The sequence below is a fragment of the Lepisosteus platostomus genome, chromosome 14, assembly GCF_059453375.1.
Source record: "Lepisosteus platostomus isolate fLepPlt1 chromosome 14, fLepPlt1.hap1, whole genome shotgun sequence".
NCBI lineage: Eukaryota > Metazoa > Chordata > Actinopteri > Semionotiformes > Lepisosteidae > Lepisosteus > Lepisosteus platostomus.
This window is the reverse complement of record NC_142624.1, coordinates 37,142,159-37,168,700: the sequence shown is the minus strand read 5'-3', so window position 1 is coordinate 37,168,700 and position 26,542 is coordinate 37,142,159. Positions and strand designations below refer to the sequence as shown.

Below are 26,542 nucleotides of genomic sequence, written 5' to 3'. Positions count from 1 at the left end.
TTTGGACAATACCTCCAATCCGGCTCTCTAAAAAAATAAAGTAAAATCTATTTAACCATATACATAGCCTATAATCTGTGGCATGAACGGGCAGTGTTAAATACCACATTTCTCAACTTCTGGAATTATGCAACGTAATGCCTCACACACTGTATATTCCAAGTTCCCATTGTGCCTTTATATAACCCTTTCAGACAAAATCTGCATTTCCAAACACGAATAGGTATAGGAAATGCCTGAAAACTGAACGGAAAGAAATCTGTACGATAATACACTAAACAGAAGGTGGTCATGCCAACGCACTGTAGACCTGATTTCACAGTAGGTAGAGTACACTTAAAATCACTCTGAATAACTATGGCACAAAAAACCACAACCAAACGTCGTGTGCATGAATTGGAGATCTCAGTCTATAACGTGCACGTCCGCTAGGACATGCTTGTTTGATTTCCGCTGTCTCTTAACCCTGTGTTACACGATATTCGCACCCAGCCGCCCCGAGTGTGAGGTGAGACACGCACTCCCCCCCCCGTTTGGGAACGCGCTGGCCACGCTTACATAACATCCGGCCACGCCGGGCCGAGGTGCGCATGCTCGCACTGCTGACGCGTCCACTGCCTGGGTCAGGCGCGGGAGAGAGCGGGTCGCCTCTGTTTTCCTTCGCTGCGAACCGGGTTGGGAGATTCAAGAGCGGCTTTTTTTTTTTGTATCCTCCCACCAACAACACAAAAAGAGAAGAGCGAGGCTGATGAGAGCGTAGGGCCAGGCTTCGCTTCAGCGGGAGCATGTCGTCTTCGCGGCGGAGCAGGACCCTGAGCGCCGCCCGTGTTGCCGTGAGACAGCGTCAGGTCGCGGGCTCGGGCGGGTGCTGATCGCGCTGGCCGGACTGTTTCCCCGTGTGGTGACGGAGGCGGCGGCCGTGGCTGCAGGCCCCTTTCGTCGGCTATGGGCATCCTCTTCACGAAGCTGTGGAGGCTTTTCAACCACCAAGGTGAGGTCCGCGGCGCCGTCTCCCGTCCGCCTTCGGGTGCGACCGGGGCTTTCTCGTGGGCCGGAGCCGCGGCAGGGCGACACAACGGCGTCGCTGGTCCCCGATTATTATTATTATTGTTATTGTTAATAATAATACTGTCAGCCGGAGCCAAATCGTCAACCCCCCCCCGTCGGTTTCACTCCTGCCGGTCGTCTCGCCTGGCCGCGATCCGCTTCCCGGTGTCGCGTCCAGGGAGAAGCGGCCGAGGCCGGCGCGCTGCTTTCCGGCGCGGCCCCCCCGAGCTGGGCTGCGGGCCCGGCGGGTGGTGCCGGGGGTCCGGATCCCCCGGGCTGTTCGGCTGAAGTTGCCCGCCCGTCCCGTCCCGTCCTGCGGGCGCCCCCGCCGACTGTGAAACGTCATTTTCTCCAGCTGTTGGCGGTCCGGAGGTCAGGTGTGCTGTCCCAGCCAGAGCAGAGAGCCCACCCGCGGAGAAGGGGAGTGTGCCCCCTTTGCGAGCGTTTTGTGTTGGCTGGTGTCGTAGCCGATGTCTGCACACGAACCAATTTGCCGTCATATTGCGGACAGACGTGAGCTTCATAGGCCGCCGGTTTCTGCGCTTAACAGAGGGGAAACTGTGGACTAGGTGCCAGGGCCTTGAAGGCCTTGACTCTCACAAGGATAACTATTGACATTCCTGGAGTAATCTCCCAGCTTCTGCAGCTGATATTTTAAATATATTTTAAATTTTGTACCGTTTTACGATTTCTCCGTGGCGCAAGGCAAAAAGCTCAGCTGTAGGTCTAAAGTTTGCTGTTTAACTCAACTCAGTATATGTTTTTTTTAAAACAAGTCTCCTGGTTAAAATAGCTTTAGTTCCAGGTAGTGAAAGACCGTATTTCTCAGGTTACAGGGCAGACAAGCCTCATGAAACAGTACTGTACGGTAGCCTTTGCTTTTTTCTGGGAGGGCCTTGACAATAATACAAGTTCTTGTGTGGTAGCTGCTGCTGTGCCACAGAGCGTTCACTGTCTAAGCAGGCATGATTTATAAATGAAGCAGACCTCATCAGAGGTTTGTAGTCCTGTATCCAGACCCTCTGCGGTCTGAGAAAAGTTTCCATGTGCTTTTAGGTTATGGCTCCATTTACTTAGGAGTTCTGTGACCTAGAAAAACAAAGGTGTCCATTTCTGTGTCATCATTTTGAGAGTCATTCTCTGACCTCATAAGGTTTTTAGTTATCACACATTGGATGAATTTGCAGGTCGAATGCTTTCTGCAGTAGTAAAGGAACTGTTTTCGGGGTGAAAAGGCAGTTTCTGCTGACTTTGCTACGAGCACACTTTAAAGACCAAAATCTATTCTTTTGTTTCCTGGAGATGATTTCTTACACTGCACAACTGTACAAACATTTATACCTCTGTTTCAGCGCAACAGGGCAACGGAGAGTGGTCTCTTTCTGAATAATATGATTAAAGTAGGCAGTACGTGTTTTAAAGTTTCATCTGCTAGGCCTGGGGTTATTCTAAATGTGAGTCACTGGAATTCACGTAGATGCAAGTACAGGCTTACATTGTAAGTTGATACCTGCACCTTCAGCTTGGAAATATAAGAAGAGGGAAAGAGGAGAAGCCCTCAGTTGTTTGTGATCCTTTAATCCGAGGAAATGCAGTTATTGTGTTGTTGTTTTTTAAGTCTGTAGAAATCAGTTATTCCTTTCACTGCTATACTCTTTATCCAAGGTGGTGTATGCAATACAATTGCAGTTAATTCTCTGAAGTATCAGCAGTATACATTTGCAGTCGAATAACAAACCCATCTAGATGAGGTGCAGTATATGCTCTGTATATTCTTCCAGTTCAAGGTGGACTTTCTTTAAAACAGCAGACAGGTACTGTGGTTATTGAGTGCAATTGCTCTCATACTAACTTGGCTTCTTGGCTACATCAGTTTCTGTAATATATAGGACAAGTGCTGATGTTAAACTATAGAATCTTGATTGTTGGTCTGAATTACATGATGTCCCGATCCAATCTACTTTTAAAGGTGGATCAAGCTTCTGGTTTCTGACCTGGCTAACTAAACTGCATTTCATGCAAGAATCCAGTTTCAGAAGAGAGATTTCTGCCAGGACATACTGTACAATTTCCAGCACCGCCCTTCAAGAGAGGTGTAACTGAAGAAAGTTCAAGCCAGGTCTCATTCTTGTAAAGGACAGTAACATTATCCAGTCCTCTTGTGTTTACGTAATTAGGACTTTCACTGGTTTGAAGTTGGAACTATGAATTGGGACTATGAATTAGTACTATGCTTGTTTTGAGGGATGTTTTCTGTTGCTGTTCCTGCTCTGTCACTGACTGGCCGCAAACCCTCTGGGAGGTTTTTATGTGTTTTGTCGTTTGATTTGATCCCTCGAGTGAAGCAGGCCTGTGTCCCCAGTGAATCCTAAAATAGTCTAAGTGTTTAGCTCGAACCTCCTGAGGGTCTAATCTGCATTTGGCTGAAAGGATTCTTTTTCACGTCTGACTCAATGAATAAAAACAGTTCCAAAAATAATTTAATTGGGCCGCAGTATCATGAAAGACATTGTTTTCAAAAGGCTTTCAGTGACTTCGATGACAGTTTAGACTGAAAAGAGACTGCTTTATTTTTCATTGACTCAACAGATTGACATTTCATTATGAATTTTGCTAAATTTACCCACATTTCTAACAAGTGAAATCTCTGTTTTTCTGAGGCTGTGTGTAGGAACGTTCTTCCAGTAAATCTTGAATTCAATATTGAATTATCCTTAAAAATCTTTTTGGATTTATGTTAATGTAAATCCCAGTGACAGTGTACAGTGAGGCAAGATGTAGATAAAGGATAAGCTACGTGATAAAAAAAGCAGAGACGTTTAGTGGCAACAATTCAGAAAAAAATGACTTGTTAAGGACTGTTTGCGTTATGAATCACAGTGTGTTTTTTATTTCTGTCTTAGTCTCACTTCCCTCCATTATGTAGCCAAACTAACAGACTTCAAAAACTGAAAAAAGGGTTACATTTAAATTAGAAGCTGATAAATGGAGTTTGTTTTTTGGTTTCAATCTAATTTTGCTTCAAGTGGAATTGACCATCAGCAAAGCTAGAAGTTATGTTTTTTATTTAAATAATTTGAAGACGGTGGTGAGCTCTTGAGAGCAAAGTCCCGCAACCTTATCTGTGCTGAGAGCTGTTGTACAAAAAGCATGGCCTTTGAGTCATAACTGCACACTGCAGATTGTCTAGTGGGTCTTGATTGTTTCTTCTGACATTTCTGTGCTGAGGTCTGGAGTCGGATCTGTTTCAGCTAGTAAGTGTGGCCTTACTGTGGTGCTGTGGTGCACTAAGACAAGCCACAGGAAGCAAATGGGGGGGGGGAAATATATTTCTTAGGCAGAGATTCTGGTTAGAATGGCAGGTGATTTCCCAGTAGCTGAGGTGAACTTGCTGACAAGCACTTAGGATAAATATAGTATATAGCTTTTGATTTAACCTCATTTGTTTCCTCAGTTCAGTATTTAAGACAGAACTTAAAATTTGATTTAAACAAAAATAAAATGTGTAATATTCAAAACCAACCTTTACTTTACTTGTGTGGGGGGATTAAACGGATCTAACACATCTAACGTGTATAGCAATGTAAAGACCTAGTCATCCACTATGATTTCTGAGGTGTGGCATGCTTTGTCTGTATTGAAGTGATTAAGAAGTGATTAAGCTTCCCATCCAGTTTTGTGCCAAAGAACACTTCGTGGCTGTAACGTTATGACTCGGGGAATGTTGCCAAGTCTGCAAAAACTGAATTTCTTGTTGTGACATGACAAATGTGTAGGGTGATCTTATAAGAGTATAGTTCATAGTCAAGAGACAGCTGCGCACAAAATGGGTACAGACATGACCTGTTGATAGGTGTCAAACTACAGATGAATCGGGCAGAATTGAGAAGCTACATCTAGATATTTTTTGTACTGAAAACCACAGCCAACACTCTAGCTTGTGAGTTTTTTCCTGCAGCAATTAAAATGTTAAAATCAAATCCCCATGTCTAACCGTATCAGTTTGAGGCTAGGTGAGGTCTGCACAGATCTGATTTTCCTGTACCAGTACGGATGGAATAAGACTCCCGTTGCCCATGAAGCTTCGACCATCACGACCATCATGTCTTTTATTCCTGAAAGAGTGATATTTTGACTGCTCGCCTGGCCTGGCAGAAAGATTTAAAATAAGGTAACAAGCATTAAATAGCCTGCCATTGCGTTTGCCGTCTGAACAGGGGCCTGGAGCCTGTCCTGGGTCACCCTGGGCTCAGGGGGTACACCTGGGTGGGGCGCCAGTCCATCACAGGGCCCTCACAGACAGACATTCACACAGGAGCTGAATGAACTTACTGGTATGTCTTTGGACGAAGGAAGGAAACCCAGGCAAGCACGGGGAGAACGTACAAACTCCTCACAGATAGCACCCCAGGAGCAGGACCGGGGGGCCCCAGCGCTGCGCCGCGGTGCTGCCCCCCTGACTTCTGGGCTTGTGGCATCTGGTCTCCCTGACCTGCGGTGTGGTGGGGCTGCAGCTCGTCACCCTGGTGGTCCAGCCCTGCCGCGGTGGGTCAGGTGGGTCCCTCCCTGCAGGGGAAATACTTTCAGATGAAAGGATATGCAGGCAGATATTACCAGAGCACTTGAAATGCGGTGAGAAGTTCCCTGGCGCCTGTGTTTTTGTCAAACCCGGCAGTGAAGGCTTGGAACGGCTGTGTTCCGCAGCTGGCCCTTTGATCTCTTTCTCTATCGCTTTCTCTCTGCCGAATCAGGGTGAAGGTTTACATCTCCGTCTTCAGCTGTTTCCTGTGGTTTTTCTTTCTGTCAAAAGGCAGTGAGGTTTTGCAGTTCTTGCGTAGTTTTGACGTAGGAACAATAAAACGTTGTAAACGAAAACATCACATGCAGGTACCACAGCGTGCATCTGCTGATAAGGGCCTTTTCAACCTAAAAACCACATTAGCAATTAGATGTATAACTGTAACCAAATGTGTGCACCCTGGAATTACAATATGTAAATTTGTGTTGTTAAAAATTGATGACTTGCTTTCTTTCTCAATATAACATTGTGTTGTTAATCATGTATTATAAATGAAAAAGTAATAGGTTTATTCCATGCTGAAAAAAAGGAGAGAGAGAACACAACGTTTCACACCTGAAGAAGGCTCCACGGCCGAAACGTTGTGTTCTTTCTTCTTTTTTTCAGCATGGAAAACAACTATTACTTGTTCCTTTGCAGCCTACGCATGCTGACGCAGCTACCCACCTGAACTATGTATTATAAATTATAAGCATTATTTAAAAAATATCTACTCTGCTTTTATAGCAGTCACTAATCTCAAGTCTGGTTTCTCTCTCTTCCAGCGTTTTCCTTTGCAGGACTTTTATTGAAACCCATCTCCCTCTCACTTCTTATCAGTCTTACAATATGGTACAGCCTATATGATGTTCTTTTAAAAAAAAAAAAACAATTAGACTACAAACCTCAACACATGAGTTCTTTCTTAGACTTATTTTACACTTTTATTTTTCAGAGCACAAAGTGATCATCGTGGGTTTGGATAATGCAGGGAAGACTACTATATTGTATCAGTTGTGAGTATCGGAGATTGCATCGTAATCCTGTGCAAGAAGCATTTATATTCTGTATAAACCAAGCACGTGTGAATGACCTGGGTCTTACAGGTCACATGTTCCTAAGCCTAGGAACACCTGTAAGCTGCTGACGAATTCATCTGCATGCCTCTGTTCAATTAAGAGGATTCTGGCCCTTGAGAGATGAAGAAGTTTCTGGTCCCAAATGGTGGTTAAATTCTGTACTTTAGTGCGTGACATTGTTAACAGATAACAGTGTGAGTGGCCCAAGTCTTTAGAAATTGGTTTAATTAAGACCTGTAAAACCTGCTGTATTCGGACCTCCCTAGACTAGTGTCAGTGTTTGATAATTCATCCTTTGCAGTCTGTGGTCACAAGAGGGTGAAGACATTTTTAGTTTTCTGTGATTGTAGTTACTGTTAAGTATTACTGTTACTTCTATTACTCTAGTACTTTTTTTTCTTTAAAAAGATAAAGCGGATAAAACTGAGGGCATTTGCTTGAAATGTCTCCATTGTGTTTCCTCCAGCTGAATGATGTTTGATTTGGATGGATGGCCTTTTTCTTTCAGTTAACTACCTTAAGACTATATCAACATTAAAGTCTTAACTATGAGACTATTTTAAGATTTTAAGACGTAAGTTAAGGTTTTGCAGTTAATCAAGTAACAATTTTTTTCCCTTCTCCTCTCATCTGCAGTTCGATGAATGAAGTTGTCCACACATCTCCAACGATAGGCAGCAATGTTGAAGAAATTGTAGTCAACAATACACACTTCCTCATGTGGGATATCGGCGGGCAGGAGTCTCTTCGCTCCTCCTGGAACACTTACTATACAAACACAGAGGTCAGGGAGAGCTCTTGTTTCCATAGAGTATGATTTAAAGATGCTGAAAGAATCCTTCCTTTGCAGTTTGTGTATCGGAGCAGTAGATCATTTCATGTATGTGCCTTGTTAGTGAACAAAAACGACAGTTTGCCTAAAGCACAGGTGTGGAGGCATGACTTGATGAGCAAGGTACATGCTGGAGGAACAGTGTTGTATGCAGTGATAACTCATGCATTAAAATCTAGACACTGTCATTTTATGTTTCTTTATTTCCTTATTTTACAATTTGCAAAATGTTGGTAAATAACAGATGAGAAATTCAATAACATAAGAAGCTTCAAGCGTTTGTGTAGCACTGTGTGTTATGCATAGGAGGGGAACCCATTTCATCCACCACTGAGTCCACACAAAATTAGGACACACCAGTTTACTTAGCTAGCAGGACATGGAAGGTGGGAGGAGCTCAGAACACCTGGTGTAAACCTTCATGCAAACTCTGAAGTAGCTTAACAAGTTAAATTAGTGCAATGAGTTTGTAGCCTTTTTTCTGCACACCAGTTAAAACCTGTTATTGACAGTCAGTGCAGTGTGTGCTGTTGATTGAAGAATGTGTTTAATAGTTTATAGCACTAACATTTAACTTTGGTATTGGCTGTTTCCTTTGAGCTGCCGTCGACATCTCGACAAGCTGTGCACTTGAAAGATGACAGTGATGTGAAATAATTAGTGTTCCTCTATATCCTGGGGTTTGGGGTAGCAGCTTGCAGATGGCCTGTGCACACCAGATGTTTATAGAGTTGCCTAACTTAATTCAACCTGGAGTCGTATCTCAGGGAATTCCAATGTAATGAACGTACCAGGTCCTTGGTTAAGCATGTTTTCATCTCAGTAGCTCTTGCAATCTGTGCTTCCTGGTATATCTCTGGCCGTCCATTGAAAAATGCCCCTTTTGTACCAATATCAGCACAATACAGACTTCGATTTTGTACTAATATCCGCATGCCTTGCCAGGTTAGATCAGATCAGCTAACAAAGCCATAACCCACTGTCAGAGGCCTGTGAACATAAATCTGAGGAGGAGTATTTAAACGCATTGAAAATCATGTTTATTGTTCCATTTTCCATCCTTTTATTTGCAGTTTGTGATAGTCGTTGTGGATAGCACTGACAGAGAGAGGATTTCTGTAACCAGAGAAGAGCTCTATAAAATGCTGGCTCATGAGGTAAGTGTGAGTAATGTTATTGGTGCTATCCTGAAATGTTTTGCAAGTCAAAATTTAATTTAAAGCATACTATCGGGGGTTACATTACAGAAGCGTAGTTCCCTAAAACACTTTCCATCGTTTAGTATTTTGTTTTTTTCCGTATTGTCTTTGTAAAAGGCATGGTGTTTGTTGTGATGTTCCCAGGACCTAAAGAAAGCAGGGCTGCTGATCTTTGCCAACAAACAGGATGTGAAGGGCTGCATGACGGTGGCTGAGATCTCGCAGTACCTGAAACTCACCTCTGTCAAAGACCACCAGTGGCACATCCAGGCCTGCTGCGGCCTCACCGGTGAGGGGTAAGAGACCTCCGTACTCCGTATCTATTCCTGTAATGCATTACTTTACTGGGATCGTGGAGCTCTGTCATTTTAGTTTTCTATATCTTATGGACGGAGCTCAAATGAAAAGAGATTCAGGGTGGGGTGAGGGCTGCTGTTCCCTAAGGAGTTCATCCTGTTAAACGAAGCATTTCCCTTTACAAACAAATTTGCTTCTTAAAGCATCTGTGAAGATACTGTTTCCGCTTTAAAAAAATAAGACAAGCGTCCGCCCCTCGGTCAGAGCTCTCACACACCTCCTGCTCTCTCCTGAAACACCCTCCACCCCAAAACCAAGGGTGAATTAGCTTAACCCTGGGATTTTCAACCTCATTTTTGCTGTACAAATTGAGTAGTGCTCAATAAATATATTGCCTATTAATGATTAAGATGTGAATCACTGCAGGAGCCACCATGTGACTCACTCCTGTGGCTTAGCAGTGCAGGTGGGGGTCATGAGAGGTCAAAAATGAGGGGAGGCTGTTTAAACATCTTGTTTATCTGATTGCTTATTCATTCATTTCATCCTGGCATCTTTGAGTGATGCTAGTGAAGATTGCCAAGCACGGTTGGCGGTCTTTTTTCCATACACTCAAGACCTGTGTGAAGTGTTTTTTCTTGTTTTAAGCCCTGATTGCACATCCTGTTAATTTGCACTTGCTCTCTGGAGCGTCTTTCACTACTGTTGCAGAAGTAGTGATCTGGGTTGACATTGTCAGTGCCTTTCAGGATTTTCAATCCTTGTGTCCAGTCGCCTTGTAGTCACTTTGACTAAAGACCTTCAGTTCTTTCACCTGTCGCTGTGCAGGAGCCTGGAGCTTCCTGAGTGTTTTTCTAGTGAACTGGGTGAAGCTGGCTACACTGAGTGCACAAGTCATCTCCTGAAAGCAACATGCCTTACAGTGCTCACTTTAGAAAGGAGGGCACTCTCTGCTTATTGTTCAGCTCATGAAATATTGAAAGGAAATGTGCTCATATTAAAGTATGCATTTTGTGACTCCCTGTTTTTGATTTCTTGCAGACTGTGTCAGGGCCTAGAATGGATGATGTCAAGGCTTCGGGTCAGATGACCTCTGCCATCGTCTTACAAGGACTTTATTTCTTGTGGAAGTGCTCGCACTTATCTTTCTGCGAAGGCAACATTGATCCTTTGTGGGTCTATCGGTTATTTATTGCAGACTGTGCTCAGACTCGGAACTGTGAATGAGACACTTCTTTAAGATGGGGAAAAAAAAAACACGGAGCCAAATCCTGAGATCTAGATCTCGCTACGTGGAGCTTTGTAGTATTGAGTAACTACTGGAGGTGGTACTGACATGTTGTACAGTATTTAGCATTATTTTGTGCCTGCTTTGGACCCCAGTCAAACAAGATGAAGACGAGAAAAGAACAAAGAGCAATCGTTTCTGGTAATGTAAAAGAATCATGAAATAAAGCCTTTTTATCTGTTACGGGTGCCCCCAGTTTTGTGAAATGCTAGATAGCAGAGGTAGGTTCTTGTAACTAACTTGGTTCGTTCACTTTATAAGTGGTTTTCCTGTTTGCCGAATTTGCAGAATGGTTATATTAGTATTTCTGAGGTTCGGCAAAAGTTCTTAATATTACTAGTGGAGCCAGGCATAGTAGTCACAGAGCGTGACAGAAAGGAGCACAAGAGGTTACCAAATGTGCATGTACAGTACCTTTGAGGTATTGAGTTGGTCTCTTTGTAATAATCCCTGTGGAAGCTGTTAAGATTTACACTGAACAGGTAAACATTTTGAAGTGCGTGGTGAACTAAGAGAAGGACAGGCGTTTCGGACAAGTGCCAAATACTCTGAAATGAATCCCTGGAAGAATCGTGGGAAGTTAACCTTCGAGGAGACTGGGGGAGTCTTGCTCTGCTCTCGCCTTCAGTATGCAGAGGAAAGAGCAGGTGGAAAGGGAAATGGGAGTGCGTGGCTTGTGTAAGTGTTTTATTTACACTAGTGAAGGGGTAACTTTTATTCTCAGAGCTGAAAAATAGGACTGTTGAGAAAAAAACCTTGAATGGCCTTGTGGTGTTTTAGGGGTGAAATGAGATGGTTTGCCTAGAGGGGTACTTATTAAGGGATTGTGTTTTTCAGCTGGCATGTACATTTTAAGGACGCGCTCTCTAGACCATGTCCGATGGAAAGGAAAAGCTCTGAGTAAGTGGGGGTTAAAATGTTTATTTTAACTGGACAGCGGAGGCAAGGTTGAGGAAGTCTTAATTTATTTTCCTCTTCCTGTTGATCTGACCTTCTGGTCCAGACAGGGTGAACAGCAAGAACCTTTTCAGATCAGAGATTTAAAAGAGAAGAATTCCGGTGATCAGGAACATTTGTATTTCACCTCTGTGCTTTGTAACATAATATTTTGACATTTCCTTTCAAAGCAAGCTAATGAGTAGTGTTTTCCAGCTAAGAATGCAGCCACTGAAAGCAGAAAATCAATGACATGTTTACAACAACTATATCTTGACTAGACTTGAGAAATTTTGTATGCTGATTTAACCTCTGCCATCCATTTATGTGACTGAAAATCCACAATGCAAAATTACTCTCCAAAGTTTGGTATTTGACAAAGACAACACTGAACCGGTTAAAAAAAGGTAGATGATATTTAGATTTTTTTTTATTCATACTGTTTAGAATGTTACTTGGGGTGTGATTTGGTGGTTAAAGGCATTTCAGTCCTCTGGTATTTTCAGTTTCCGGAAATTACACTGCTGCTCATTTGAAGTTTCTTGAGTGTACACTGATGCTGCCTTCTCTGCACTGGCTAGTTTTTCTTGCACTTCGTTTTTTTAAAGCGCAGTGCGCACTGTGGTATTTATTTATTGTTTTGTAGAGTACCTCCGTTTTTATTATTTTGACGTGGCTTCATTTCCTGTCCCTGTGTTCTTACTAATACTAAGTTAATTGAATTTAGATCGCGTTTTTCATCCCAAAGCACTTTGCAGTTAACTACACAGCAGGTCAGTGGGAGAAGTGACAACATCAGAGTTAATGCCCCTACTCTTAAGAACAGTGCTCCAGGGTCTCTAATGACTAGTAGTCAGGAAGGCACTTTTAACACCACTAGTCTTAAGAACAGTGCTCTGGGAGATCTGTAATGACTAGTAGTCAGGACACCATGTTTAACTCTCCTGATCTAAAGAACAGTGCTCTGGGTATATAGTTGTAGTCAGGTGAGAGGTCATGGAAATATGTCAGTTTTGTGCAGGTGCTTAAAGCAATTAAGAACTGCCTATTTTTCCTCATTCCTGTTATTGGGACCTTACAGGTCAAATTATGTTCAGTTTGACTGCCGGCTTTTTTTCTTAAAAGCCATGCCCAGCGCTTTTTTGTTGGTCGTAGACTTTAACAGGTACAATCTTCGTGTGCAGATTCTGGTGAAACGGAAGTGCTGAGATGGGGGATACTGCAGAACTTGACGGTGTCTGTTCATACTGGAAAATATATTTTATTAGCAGTTATTGAACAAGGATCCTGAAGCAAAGTGTATGTGGTATTAAGCTTTCAGATAGCAAGCTGTTTAATTTAATTGATTCTGATTAGAAGGGAGTCTTGACCTCTTTCTGTCTGGGCTGTCACGTTAATCGCAGTTTACAGTATAGACCTAGGTAGGAGAATTACCGGTATATTAATATAATACTACTTATAAGTAAATATTTACAGTATATCTACCAAAGCATGATTTAGAGTGCAATCCAATATAAAAACACTTGGATTTAAAGCTGGAGTAATTGCTATTATGAAGTGAGAGGCATTAAAATGCAATAAATAAATATTGGAAACGTCTTAAAATTTATGAATTTGTAAAATACAATTTGTGCTTTTAATGCTTCTCGGTATATAAATTTTGGGACACCTTTCAGTATAAGTATTTATGAAGTATTTATAAATAACAAATATCCTGACTTTAGTTAATAAAAATGTTTTTCATCATGGGTAACCTCAGTGATTGACACATTAATGTTCTTCTCTTATATTAGAGGTTATAAGGGGTTTATATATGAATTTGCACCCCTATATGGAAGTGTTACTGAATTTGAATTTCTTGGTTTTGTTCTGCTTTCAGTCCAAAGCCCTCCACTCATAAATGTGAGCTTCCCTTGCTGATATTCCTAGACTGCACCCTAGCTGTTGCCCAGTATGTTTGCACATTCCTGTCTGTGTACAGTATATCTGTCTTAATTGCAGAAGTAAACGTTTTAAAGGAAACCCTGGGGTATTTTCGGAGTATGCCTCTTCTCCTCCCATGATGGATAAATCCAGATTAATGTCTGGAAAAGCAATGCAATAATAGAGCATCACTCTTTCCAGAATTGGTCTAGGAAGAGAAATTTGGAATTGACTCCCAAAGCTGTTTAACATGGAGTCCACTTAATATTGCATCTTAGAATTCGTTTAGTTTTCATGCAAGATGCCTAAAGGGTAAATCACAGTATCTGCTGTGTATTTTATACTGTATTTAAATGTTTAAAAGTATACAGCTAAACTAAACATTTCAGCAGTGGGGCTCCTATACAAATCGAACACTTTTGAACATGAATAAAATGTGTTGCAGCTGGAAATATGAATTTCCACATTGTGAAAGAAACATTTTGGGAACTTGAAATGTTTGAAGGACTGTTGTCTTTGAAGGAAATCTTGGGGGGGGGTGCTGTGCTTGCAAAGCAGTCACATTCTGTAGGGCAATGCCCATCACACTGTTGTCTCAAGTTAATTTTTATACATGAGAACAATGGAATAATGGAAAGAATTAAACTGTGGAATTTTATGTTGATATATGCTTTTTGTGTGCCACTCTAAGGAATGAAAATTAAAATGTTTTGAAGAAATTAATTCCTTTTGGCAGTGGTATCTTAGGGTGGTACATGTTCAACATGAATGTCTACCTGTCAATATTTTCAGAAATATTATGGTCGAAAATACTTTATTTTTTAAAGGCGCACCTTCTCTGTGTGATTTTCAAGCTTCATCTGTAGTGTGTACAGTGAACTAACGTTTACAATTCGTAATGATAATGTAATGTTAATAAAGTTTTTTTTTTCCTTATTACAGCTTAGGGTGTTAAATTGTAAATCCATTGCCTTGTTTCTGTGTAAAAAAAAAAAAAGAAACTTTTCACAGTTCTAGGGGACCTGAATTTTTTTTCAAGAGAAGACAATAAGCACTTCCCTTGGGAAAAACTGCTATATTTGATATAGCAGCCATGTGGGAAACTGATACAATTTAGGTAATGTTGCATACCTTTCATTGTCATTTAAAAGATTTGAATCTTTTGTATCGTTTGTATCTCAAAGTAGAACATTCACAATTTAAATCTCTATACACAAAAATTCCAAATGTCCTCATTATCGGATGTCTTTTTTCAGATGTTCATCCCCTTCTCCCTGAGATTATCATTTATTTTTCACACAGTTCAATGAGCAGTGGAATTTCCTAATAACATGTAAAAGTCTGACTTTGTTTTGTGTGTCTTATTAGAGGAAAAGAGCCTGAAAGAAATGTGCATGTGCATTGCCCTTGGATAGGTGGATAAAAAACATCACAGGATAAAAGTGAAGCTACATTGATTCATACAGTACTTGTCTATCATGTGAAGCATTGGTTATCTTCAAGTTTTGTCTCCTGTGGCTTTATAGAAGTATAAAATCTCATATTTACAAGATCATCAGAGTGACAGATTTATTCCAGAGGAACATTTGCTCAAGAATCCCATATCCAGAAGGACATTGCTGTCATTACTGAATGGTATTGGAACTGACATTCTAGTTCTTGATGGAAGATCCACAGACCGGGCCACTGTGTAGGGAGAAATGTTGATGGAGACTGGCCAGATCCCAACTAGTGCCGTTTGTTCTAATTCTAGTGACTTAAACAGTGCTTTTCAATCCAAAGACCCCCAAAGCGCAGAGGGCAGCCACTTCCAGCAGCAAGAGACTGCTGTATCCACAGCAGCCATTCTGCACCAGCAGTACAGTTAGACAGCCCATCAGGAGGAGTACCATGGGACCTTGAATGATTAAGAGGTTTAGGACCTCAGTTTAACGTTTCGCCCAAAGGACTGAACCTTCTGTAGTACAATGTTCCTGTTCACCGTACTGGGGTGACAGATTTTGAAATTCTGCTCGGGGGGGGAAGAGTGACTCTTACTGGTCAACCTGCTTCACTTGAAGCGGCAACACGGTTTTCCTGAAAGTGTTTTACCATCTCCACGGATGGACTGGAGAAAGAGCTTCCACTCTCCGAGCCCCGGGCAGTGGCACCAAGCAGGCAGTATGAGAAAGTCCCACGACGGTCACGTCTGTAGCTATTCTTTAATTGAGATCAGGGGTAGCACACTTTTCGTGAGGCATAAACATCTTTTGCCGTGTTTCTCTGTCTCCCAGCAGACGTTGAACTCGTGCTTTTGTGAGTCATGTCGTATTTGTGCTCTGCCTGATTTAGAACTTGTGTCAGTGTTTACTCTGCTATTGTCCCCAATGTGACATGATCTCATAACCTGAACTGACACAGCAGCTGTCCTGGACTCTTTCTCCTTCTTCTTTGGTGTCTCTGTAGAGACTTTACTCCAGCTGGCAATCATAAAATATTTTTATCAGTTTCTGTCATTCTGTTACCAGTGCTTGTGTACATTATGTATGTCAGTATATGCATTTTGTATATACATATATGTGAGTATCTTCTAGTTATATTTCATTTTCCATATGGGAAGCAAAGATTTCTGCCCATTGTAGAATATCTGCTCATAGACCCGATAGGGAATGTGGAAGTGACTGATTTAAGATCAGCTTTGACATTGTTGTAAATGAGGTGTGCAGCATGTACAAAAAATCTTTCCAGTTCATCTCTGTTGCGAGCACATGTAAAAAATGTACAGGCGGGGGAAGGTTTGTTTCTGTGACTGGTGTTCACCAAAGTCACCACTAGAGGGGGTCAGACACGCTGACATATCACTATGTGACGCACAACATCGCATAGGTGTAAAAACAGGTCTTTAAATATGTGTCCTGTTCTGCATAGTCTTTAATTTTTAGGAGTTACACTAAATTTAGATAAATGTGCATAACGGCATTTTAAACAAAATGATTCACAACATTCTGAAAATATTTTAAAAACAAAAAAGGCCAATACATCTGCTCTGGAAAGTAAGCCCATGTAGCCCTTCCTAAAAAATATGCTTTCTAAATTAAAAATTAGCAACTTAAATTTTCTAGTTTTTAACAAATACTGTGCACGAATATAAATAAGCTCAGTACTTGAAGTACATTGATCCCACATCTGTACACCATTCCTGGTCTGCACCTGTGACCCCTTTCAGGTGTGAAGTGATACGAATTCTTTGACCTTTACTAAAGAAGCTTTCTGTAGATCAAAATGCCCTTAGTAAATACATAGCGATTTCAATTCTGCCTTTTGTAGCAAAGTCATGTTATGTGTCTGAATTCTGTGGATTCTTGTTCCTGGTTCTTGCTACTTGTGTTGTCACTCGATAGGCTTCAGCCCTCGACACCATTTACCCCAACATCCTCCTTCAATGCCTTCCAGTTTCAGCTGGCGTTGCTAAGAGGTTCTCTGCAGGTCTGGGTCTTATTTGTGCAAGAGGACAGTTGACGTCACTTGGTTATCATTGTCCCGCCCCTCAGAGGCCTGTCCAGGAGCCCCTCGCTGCTACTGTCCATACTACACGTTACCCTTAAATCAGGTACTTCCAAGACATGGCAGTGGATATCATCACTCAGATTTACCCTCCTTCCAATTCACAGTCAAATTGTTGTTTCCTTACTCACGTCGCGTTACCTGGAAACAAAAAACGGGGACGTATTGATATTTTCTTAAACGTTATGTTTGTCGGTGCTCAGCCTCTGGCTGCTAAATCTCAAGAATGTAAGTCTGTCTCTCGATATTCTTAAATTGATGCCTGACGCTCTAATCAGAGGTCTTAGAGTGATTTTCTACTCTTATAAGGTGAGATCACTTTATTGGCCATATACAATTTCTTGTATTAGGAATTCTTCTTTTCACAGACCCCAGCTTGCTCTCCATGAGACACACAGACAGGGAGAGAGAAGCTGGGGTCAGAGCACAGGGTCAGCCATTCATACGGCACCCCTGGAGCAGCTGGGGTTAAGGGCCTTGCTCAGGGGCCCAACGGAGTAGGATTTCTCCGCCGGCCGCGGGATTTGAACCAGAACCTTCCAGCCACAGGCGCAGATCCTGAGGCACAGAGCCACCGCTCCGCCCATGTTTTTTTATAAAGCTCATTGAAGCTCAAGCTCTTAAGCTTTGAACTTCATTTTCGGCACATTATTAGGACGTCCTTTTTTCGTCAAATAATGTGAATCACATCAGGTTTATTTCTGTGCGACGCGTGTGATGAGTGCAGGAGCCCTCCCTGCTGCTCTGGGGATGTGATCCCAGTCTGTCACGGGCTGAGAACACACAGGGCCAGGATATCTCCGCCACTGGCACAGTCTCACACTGTCTATATCTCAAAGTAACATTTCTATATTACCTCTGAGCTCTGTCACACGTGCCTTTGTTTCTTTTCTTTATTACAAAGTTAGAAAAGCTAATTGCATGTTTTTCGCTTCTGAGCTGGACAATCTGGTCCTTGGTTTTTCCCAGTTCGTCTCCCATCCAGGTACTGGTTAGCTTCAGAGGGTTACCAGAGTTATTAGTTGTTATTAGTCCAAGGTGGGAAGAGACATATACACCTACACTTACAGTAGAAGATTTGGACACTGGAGCCTGGTATGGCAAACAGGTAAAGTTCAAAGAATTGTAATAAATGTTTGTGGATGTTTCCATTTTTTGTTTGCAATTGGGATGACCTCAATTGTCTTTCTTTTTTCTGCAATTTTCTGCACACTTGTCTCACATTTTAGCTATGCATCTCAGTGCATAATGCGTACTGCTAGATAATAATATCACCATTTTCTAAATCTTTCTAATGGACACACAGTGCTGTCTTTATACCTAAATCATGGCATTATCATGTTGTAAAATTGCTGACAAGTAGTAACACGCCATGAAAGCTGAAAAAGAAATCTAGCCATAAAACATTAGTGAGCATTTAGAGCAGTACTGTGGTCAGCTGGGAATGAGCCTGCCGTGTTTCCAGCTGCTGTATAAGACTGTACAGTACATCATACTCGAGTCGCTGTGGGACGTGAGGGCACTGACTTGTATTCAGCAGTGCTAAAAGCCCCAGGCTACAGAAAGTAACAAGACAACAAATGAAAAATTATACAAACCACAGACTTTCAATCCACAAAAGGCAAAAAAAGAATAAAAAAAGACGTAAAATGTCTTTGATTATTTTTTTTTCCAAATGAATTTCATGCTGTCAAGACAGTGCTGTTACAGGCCTTCTTTTCCATAATCAATTATTAATATCGCAATAAATGTTTCATGGTAGTAATTTAAAAGATTCACCAAGCCCTCTGCAGCAGTAGATAATTAAGACCTACAGCCTTGACCTTGTTCTGTAATGTTAAATTATTTGTACTAAATCGGTTTCTAAACTCTGAAGTATGGCAGAAAGTATGAAAATGCAAGGTTAAAATAAATGCCCGTTATCAATGTTGAGACAGATTTAGAAAATGCTACCTAAATAAAAGAACAGCACATATTGGTCCTGGCTACAGACAGTTTGAAGATTATGTGGTAAACTACATACAGTAGAATGCATTTATCATCACCTGTTATTTTTCTTATGTAGTTATGGAACTTCAACAACTTAACAATTAACAGACGTGGTCTTTTTTATTGATCTTTGCTGTTTTCATGTCGGAAGAGTCTTGCTACAGGTAAAAAGAACATTTTAACCCTGTCCTTCCTCTGAAACCTCCTTATTACTGTACATCAGTGCGCTCAGTTGTGACAATTACAGTACGTACTGTATGCTTTCAAAACATGATAGAATTTACTAAAACCTCTGTGTCCAGCCGATGTTTTGTGTCAAAAGCGATCGAAGAGACAATCGTTTTTTTTTTTTGTTCTACTGCGAAGGACCAGTGTGTTTCCCCCCGTCGCTTCACAACTCCGCTGAAAGCTGAAAGCCAGACTGCTGATGCCACTGATCTCTGGAGAGAGAATGAATGCGAGAGAGAAGTAGGGTGGGAAGGTCCTGCAGTTGCCTACGTCTGTCAAACAAACGTCAAATTTCTGGACAAAGTTAACTGGGCAATATCACAGAGAAATACCACACACAAAAAAAACTCGGTTATTTTCAAAAGCGCAAACTGGACTCGTGTTTCCTTGCATTACGTCTGCAGTACTGAATGAAAGGAAGTGCGTCAGTGCATCTGGAAGACTGTTTAGTGACGCTGATATCCGATTCCCGTCCATTTTTCTCGATTCGCCTTTTCCATTTTTTTTTTACCATTAAATAAATCTAAAATAAAAACGAAAAGTGTTCACGAAGAGGTGTGTGTGACTGTACGTGTGTGGGATGAGAGGTTTAAGGGCTTTATCAGATAGGCTGTTGCCAGAAATAGAAAGTTCTTAATTTTCCCTTGAAGACTTTTCCAGATTCCAAAAGGAGAGATTTTTTTTTTATCGTGTTTCACATAATGTAAAACACAGGAAAGGTTATAAAAGAGAGAAAGCCATTCCGCTCATTAAGCCATAAAGGCAAAAGAATGACAAAATTAATTTTAATACAATATTTTAATATAGCACCACCTGCAGTATCACTGCATTGCTTTGACATCAAGCTGCTGTACAAGCTGTGAATTTGTATACCAAACAGGAAAACCTTAGGCTTGCAGGTTCTGTGTCCTTTGTAGCTGGTGATGATACTAGATATCACAGTTACATGGCTGAAATTATACTCTGCATTTCCTTTGTAACATTCTGGTGCTTTTACAGGAGACAGGTGGTGTTCCCCTACATACACACACAGAAAAGACTGTCACACATGTGACTTAAGAATTGTTCTTCCAGAGCACAACCTCAGGCTTCTGGAAATCTGCAGCTGAATTGTGAATGAATGAGGAACACAAGCAATGCTCAGCATTACAGGGACTTATTATCTCTGACTTCAATTGTCTGCTCTGTAGCAGCAAACCAAAGTAAACCCCGTCAAGATGGGCTGCAGCAAATAGTCTGTTAGGTCGTAGAAAGCCACATATGTTACCTTCCTGTAAGCGAGATGCAAATAAATGACAGCGGTCTGAACGTGAATATAAAAGTGGTTATTCCAAATGTTACAGCAGCAGGAAACTGGAATCTGCTGCACCTCCATTCTACTGACCCCACCAAGCAAGAGTGTCTCCTGGGCCTGGACACTGCCCCGGGCTTGTGCGAGTTTTGTTTTCCTTTTGTGCTGGCCACCTTGCGGAGTCGATAAGCCCAGTGGTGTTTTTTTTTTTATTCCTGATTCTGTATGGATTTGCCGAACAGGTGGTCTTTTTGAAGGGGTCACTAGGTATATTTAGCTTTTGAAACCTGAGAAAACAGCTTCCTGATTGGCCACCCGGGCCACATGATAATCTGGGAGCCTGATGCAGCCCTGCGCTCTCGCCCAGCGATTCTTGGGAGGGAAGAGTTGGGGAGGCTTTGGCTGCTGGGGAACTTTTAACATAGAATCACTGGTAAGTGGACGTCCTCTTTTCCTTTTACTTTCTCCGCACCGCCTGGACCAGAGAGTTTTTCTCCTACAGCTCAGAAAGATGTTCAAGGCAGGTGGTGCTGCACATTCTCGTAGTCCTCATCTGAAGGGCTGCGATAGCATCGGCTCCATTTAACACGCTCTCACCTGGGAGTCTAGTTCCTCACCTGTTGGTATTCTGGAGCGCAGGGCAGGATTTTGTCTCGGGTTTTCTATTCGTTTTGTGTTCGAAAGGTAGCATATGCGTTTAGATGAAGGTTTTTGGAGAAATGTTTGAGGCCAGGACTAAAAAAAGAGGATAGCAGAATGCGGTCCTATATTTAACCTGCAGCCTCACAAGGAATTGCAGCTCAGCTAGCTAAACAAAACCAGCCAATGGGGCTCTGGCATTAGCTTACGTGACAAATAACTTTAGGGCCGTGGACCAGCTGTCGTGAGTCTTCAGCAGGGGGTCTCCCAGCCTGCAGCCCTGGGTGTCAAACCCTTCAGGCTCTGTCTCCGAGAGGCCTGCAAAAGCATTCCACAGTCCATTTTAGACGCATAGGACACCTTTCCCTTCGATATTTCAGTGTTCACCTTCTCATTGTAACGCATTGCTTTCTTAGGTTTGAGAAACTGCAGAAACCGCAACACACACAAAAAAAAGAGGGAATAACAGTGATGTGAATGGAAAGGACGCAGCTTCCTTATTGTAAGGTTATAACTGGAAACTGTTCTTTAAACGGTATGTTCTTCACATTGCACTGTGTCTCTCTGTGGCTTTCAGCTCTTATTTTGTGCATGTAAACACATTGAGTAACAGCGGCATGGCTTATGGGTGGTATCCATTTAAAGGCTTCTCTTTTTGAGTTACTGCTAAAGACCAGAAATGAAAACAGCTCAGAGGGAACAACAACAATTGCGGAGTGTGTTTTAATTAGAGTTGCATCAGCTTCTGTAGTTTGGCTTGGTATAATCATCAGTTTCTGATTTATGAAGAAATTAGATAAGGAGTAGTTTGTGGGTGAATGCAATAATTTACTGTATCTGTGTCCAAGGGCTGATTATAAGAAGATGTTATTTACACTACTGTGTCTGTGTCTAGATCCTTTGATACTGAACAGAAATGGAGGTTGAGGAGGTTGTGGAGTATGAGGAGTATGAGGAGGAGTTTGAAGAGGAGATTGTGGAGGAGGTAAGATGAATATCTTCAGTATTCAGTATACCTTATGTACATGTTTACAGTATGTACAGTACTTCTATGCACATATTATGCACTTACTGTGAATGGAATAGAGGTTTTTCAGATCCATCATATATTAGGTCCAAAGATCTATATCTCGATCTGGGTCATGCCATAAAAACGTTGTCTCTGCTGGCAGATGTTCGACTTTTTCCTCTGCTTGATGAGAGTATTTCTGTTCAGAGCTGACGGGTAACTGCCTGTGAATACTGAGCTCTGATATATTTGCAGTCAGCAGTTCATAAGTGACACCCTAACCATTTAGAGGAATGTTATATCCCATTTCAAATAGGTTTCTCTCCTTCAGCAAGTAGCCAGGCTTTTCCTTCAGACAGCAGTAATTTATCTATTATGTAAACATATAGCACTTGCATTTGATTTCTAGAACTGCCAAGCTTGTGATAACTGTTTAACTCCACCACACACATAACCAACACTCTTTTACAGAAAGGAAACATATTTAACAAGTGCAAGGTACATTCAATATAACTATTATATTGTTCATGCATATGCAATAGATTCCCAAAAGCAGAATTAAGCAATTAATATTTGGAAATTCATTGATATAATATATTATATATTCTTTCATGGTGATGAAAATTAATTGTACAAGAAACTCTGCATTGTTACATCTAGATTTCTCTTAAGATACCAAAACAGTGGGATTGCGTTTCTACCAGAATGCTATATTTCCTATTGCAATGTTTTTGATTGCTTTTGATTACACTGGAATTGACACAAATGTTGGATCACCGCTATTTTTTGTTTTTTAATTGGCACTGCAGTGGCAAATACAGCCGTGTACTGAATACACTGCTCCAAAAGCCATCAGTATCAGAAACTGATATGTATTACCAAAATTAGGACAGTATGATGTCACCACTGCAATGAGTGGTGAACATGTACTGTACTAATTATACTGTCCTTTCAAATTGATGTGTTAAATATGTCATGTAACAAAAAATCAATTGATCTACTATATTCTTTTAAAATATATCCTGAACATCCTTTATAAAGCTGTAACATTACACAGCTTGTCTCTCCTGTCTCTCTCACTGCCTGGCTCTTTTATGACCAGGCAATGAAACTGTTTAGTTCATTACATTAAATGTGTCACATTTCATTATTACAGCACATTAGAGTGATTTGAGTATTTCAATAGGAGAGTGAAAGCAAAGGGTTAACAGTTTAATCTCTTATTTCTGAATGAAATGAGATTAAAGTTAACCATGTATCGCTTGTTGCCTTATTTTACTCTTGCTGTTAAGTATGTCCTAGTGGGTGAAGTAATACATTTAAACTACGTTCACAATACATCTCATTGTGTTGTTGGCATCTTTATGCTGGAATGCCATTCATACACAACAATGCCATTGAGAGCTCCATTTTTGACCTGTAAAAATCCGTTGGATCCCGTCTGAGGACTTCATTCCAATAAAGCATTTTTTGATTACTTACACCTTTCTAAAAATTATGTCTCTAATCATCACAATCACTTCAAAATCATTTCATAATCATTTCAAAACCATGCATCAGAAGAGGCTTCCTTCAGTGAATCTGCATAACTAAGGGGATGTACAGTACCTTTATCTCACTCTTTTCTTCTTTCTTCAACACACAGGTACCTGTTTCAGGAATGAATCAGAAAGGTTGATTTTATCAGAAAAATAATATGTAGCTCTTTTCGTTTTGCCCTATCCACTTTAAATACAGATCAATTTGTTATATACACCAATAAGTGTACAATTCTTTTCTGTCTCCAACAAAAGACTAATTTCTTGGCTTTATGTAGAGTACACAGTTTATTTTGAATGTTGGAACTGATCGAGTGTGTCATGATATCCTTTAAAAATGGTGTTATCAGTTTTCTCAATCAAAGTTTAAAAACGGAGATATTATAAAAAGTGACTTTTTCAATTCACTAATCCATTTTGCTGACCATTCAGTGAAAATGAACCTTTGACCCTATTTCCACAATTGGCACATTTTCTAGTGTTGTTATATCTGTTGAAATGGTGATAAATCTGGAAACAGATAATATGTGACATTCAATACAGAAATGCAAGGGAGAAAGGTTGGTGCTGTGCATACTCCTCTCTTCCAAAGCATTAGCGTCATGGTACTGAAATTTGACTGGGGTTACGTGCCTAAGCCTGTGTCAAGCCAAGTCCCCCTCAGGTCTCAAATTCACCACAGTCCTCCTGAGTTCTGCAGGTTCAGGTGAAAGAAGCCGCTGACATGGGAACAATTGTACAACTACCTAGTGACCTTTTTTTTTTCCAGCTCTGGGTGCAAATGTATGGCGTCCTCTTCAGACTGTGTGTCTGCAGCTCCCGTCAGAGTTTTCTTTAGAGAGGATAAGCGATGTGGGTTCTTCTAGAATGTTCATGAGAGCAGTGGAGACATCCACAGTGCATGCAGAGCCTTTGGGGAGATGAGTCAGGAGGACAGTGCAGAAGACATTCAGTTAAAATAGCTCTTGGCCATAGGGATAATACAGATAAAATAGACACAACCAGCCCAGGACTACAGCAGCCAGCAAACCAGAAGAACCCTTTTCCATTCAACCGTTAAAAAATACACATACTGTACAGCATGTTCCTAAAACATTTTAACCTCTTCCTCCTGTTCTGTTGTAACTACTGAACAATATAATTTAAATCAAGGTCTTGCTAATGTTCTGAAATTCCGATTAAGTTCATGTGGGATGTTCTCACTCCCACCCCAAAAAAAGTCCAGAAATCTTGAAATCTCTAAAAATGCTTTAATTTGAATCTACAACATGGGTACTTCCAAAGTTCATTTTTAAAAGGATTTCTGTTGCTATAGTCTATGACTTATGCTGCAGGTTCTCTTTGTTAATAACCCTAATAACTCCTAATATCGATAGGAGTATGGATCACTTCTATCAATCAAGCACAAAGAATAGGCAAAACATATGTATCCTTTAGAAAAAAGTCTTCAGTCAAAACTATTGTCATCACATTATTCTAGAGGATTGAATGAGATCCTTATGTTACTAGGAACAAATTAAAGACATACATGTATTGCGACCTTTCTTATTGTGTTAACGTATTGCAGAGCTTTATTTTAATTGTACTGATGTTTCCATTAGATTTTAAAAGCATTACATTTTTTTGGGCTGAGGAGTACGGCATTAAAACCGTTCTTAATAGTTCCATTCGCAAAGGTTTTGTACTTAATTGACGGAGCTTTAAAAAATCCTTAATCCTTGTAACCTAATAATTTTCAAGAACCTCAAAAAAGTTCATGTTCCTTGTTACGACAAGCGCGCATCCTGAAGCACCATAACCTAAAGTTTACATAGGAACATTATCGCACTCTGCACTGCAAATATACCGGATTGTGTTTTGTGGATTAAGCGATTGCAATCATTCCATCATTACATTTTGAAAAGGAACACCAATGCCATTTCAACCAGAGCTGGAAAAAGTCACATTGCCCGGTGTATTTTAATCTGAGTTTGATTCCGATTTTGAGCCTCTGGAGTGTGTCCTGTGTTTATAGTACTGCGTGGAGCGTACAGAAGAGATCACACAGCAAACTCAGGTTGGAGAGGTAATTCAGCTCGTTCGCGAGGACAGCGAAGACGCAGACACGCGGCTTGTGCTTGCAGAATGCGCTTGCATGCGAAAGAGGGTTGTTTCATTGCCTCGCCTGTTTGTGGGGACTTGCCTTTCAGGAAGAAGTAACAGCTTTGAACACTGGCGGTGCGGATGCCGGCGCGCAAAATGATGGCAAACTACTGTAGCTCTTCCATTTGTCAAATCTTTTTTGAAAGCAAAAGCAATGGGAGAAAATGAAACACCCTCAGTGTTCCACGTGTGCAGCCGTTTCATTGATATAATTGCTGTCGGTCCTTGAAAAGGTCTGCACGGCCCTGCTTTTTTAATTAACTTTTTTTTTTAAAGCGTGCAGCCTTGCTTACGGGTCGTGCAACAGCAGCGCATGAGAGCTCATCACGCGCTCGGCAGCCTCTGGAGGCGCTCTTGCTCGCACCCGTGTCTTGACCTACCTGGGCAGCTCGTGTCGCGCTGTCGTGTTCTGTGACTCTGAAGCTGTGGGTTTGTTCAAATAAAGATCTGGCCTGTTAGCGTTTTCCTCATCTTTGCATTGTATCAGAACTTAATTTCATTTTAATCTGCTTGATTTGCCAGGTTCATGTGTAAGGAAAAAATAATAATTCAAATAATATTTTTTATACCCATCATTGTTTGCATTTTCTGTACTGTTATGATTTGCCTTGTTGTACCGTATGAGCTTGTAAGTGAGTGTTTGTTACGATATACAGTACTGTATGCCCGTCCAACTTTACTGCTATTCTATTGTTAGATTGCTAGTAAGAATATAACGCAAATCTTAATTAGCTCTTGACATTTCACAGCTCCGAGATGGGATTGGGGTGTTTATGGGGGTGAGGAGGTGCGTGACCATCTAAAGACAACGTTTCCCACTTACTGTACCTCCCGCTGTTTTGCAACAAGATACGAGACTGACTTAGCGGAGCGCGTTTCCTTCACACTGTCATTTGTAGAGTTTGCTTGATGAAGCAGAAATACAGATTCAGACGTGGTTCACCGCAAAGCCTTGATGAGAAATAGGATCGTTTTTCACCAAATGTTAAGTGGGAATGAAGCAA

General features: G+C 41.2%; 2 protein-coding genes across 2 annotated transcripts in view; both read left to right on the top strand.

Annotated features, from left to right (window-relative positions):
• Positions 1–591: 591 nt before the first annotated feature.
• arl5a (ARF like GTPase 5A) lies at positions 592–10,483 on the top strand. The gene is made up of 6 exons (XM_088606108.1): positions 592–991; positions 6,561–6,621; positions 7,321–7,468; positions 8,590–8,673; positions 8,860–9,011; positions 10,054–10,483. The coding sequence occupies exons 1-6, from the start codon at positions 946–948 to the stop codon at positions 10,100–10,102; spliced, it is 540 nt and encodes a 179-aa protein (XP_088462234.1). The 5' UTR covers positions 592–945; the 3' UTR covers positions 10,103–10,483.
• A 10,036-nt stretch (positions 10,484–20,519) lies between these two features.
• The window catches only part of neb (nebulin), an 88,753-nt gene continuing 82,730 nt past the window's right edge, over positions 20,520–26,542 (top strand). Inside the window, exons 1-4 of the mRNA XM_088606099.1 lie at positions 20,520–20,643; positions 21,266–21,384; positions 21,745–21,834; positions 25,411–25,461. Coding sequence (XP_088462225.1) covers positions 21,766–21,834; positions 25,411–25,461 — 120 coding nt within the window. The 5' untranslated portion in view covers positions 20,520–20,643; positions 21,266–21,384; positions 21,745–21,765. The remainder of the gene's footprint in view (positions 20,644–21,265; positions 21,385–21,744; positions 21,835–25,410; positions 25,462–26,542) is intronic.

Bases quoted from the DNA above. Each gene is read 5' to 3' on its own strand.
- arl5a (XM_088606108.1), top strand. From the start codon at position 946: ATGGGCATCCTCTTCACGAAGCTGTGGAGGCTTTTCAACCACCAAG. The intron at 992-6,560 runs GTGAGGTCCGCG...TTTATTTTTCAG, and splicing joins GAGGCTTTTCAACCACCAAG to AGCACAAAGTGATCATCGTG. The intron at 6,622-7,320 runs GTGAGTATCGGA...TCTCATCTGCAG, and splicing joins ACTACTATATTGTATCAGTT to TTCGATGAATGAAGTTGTCC.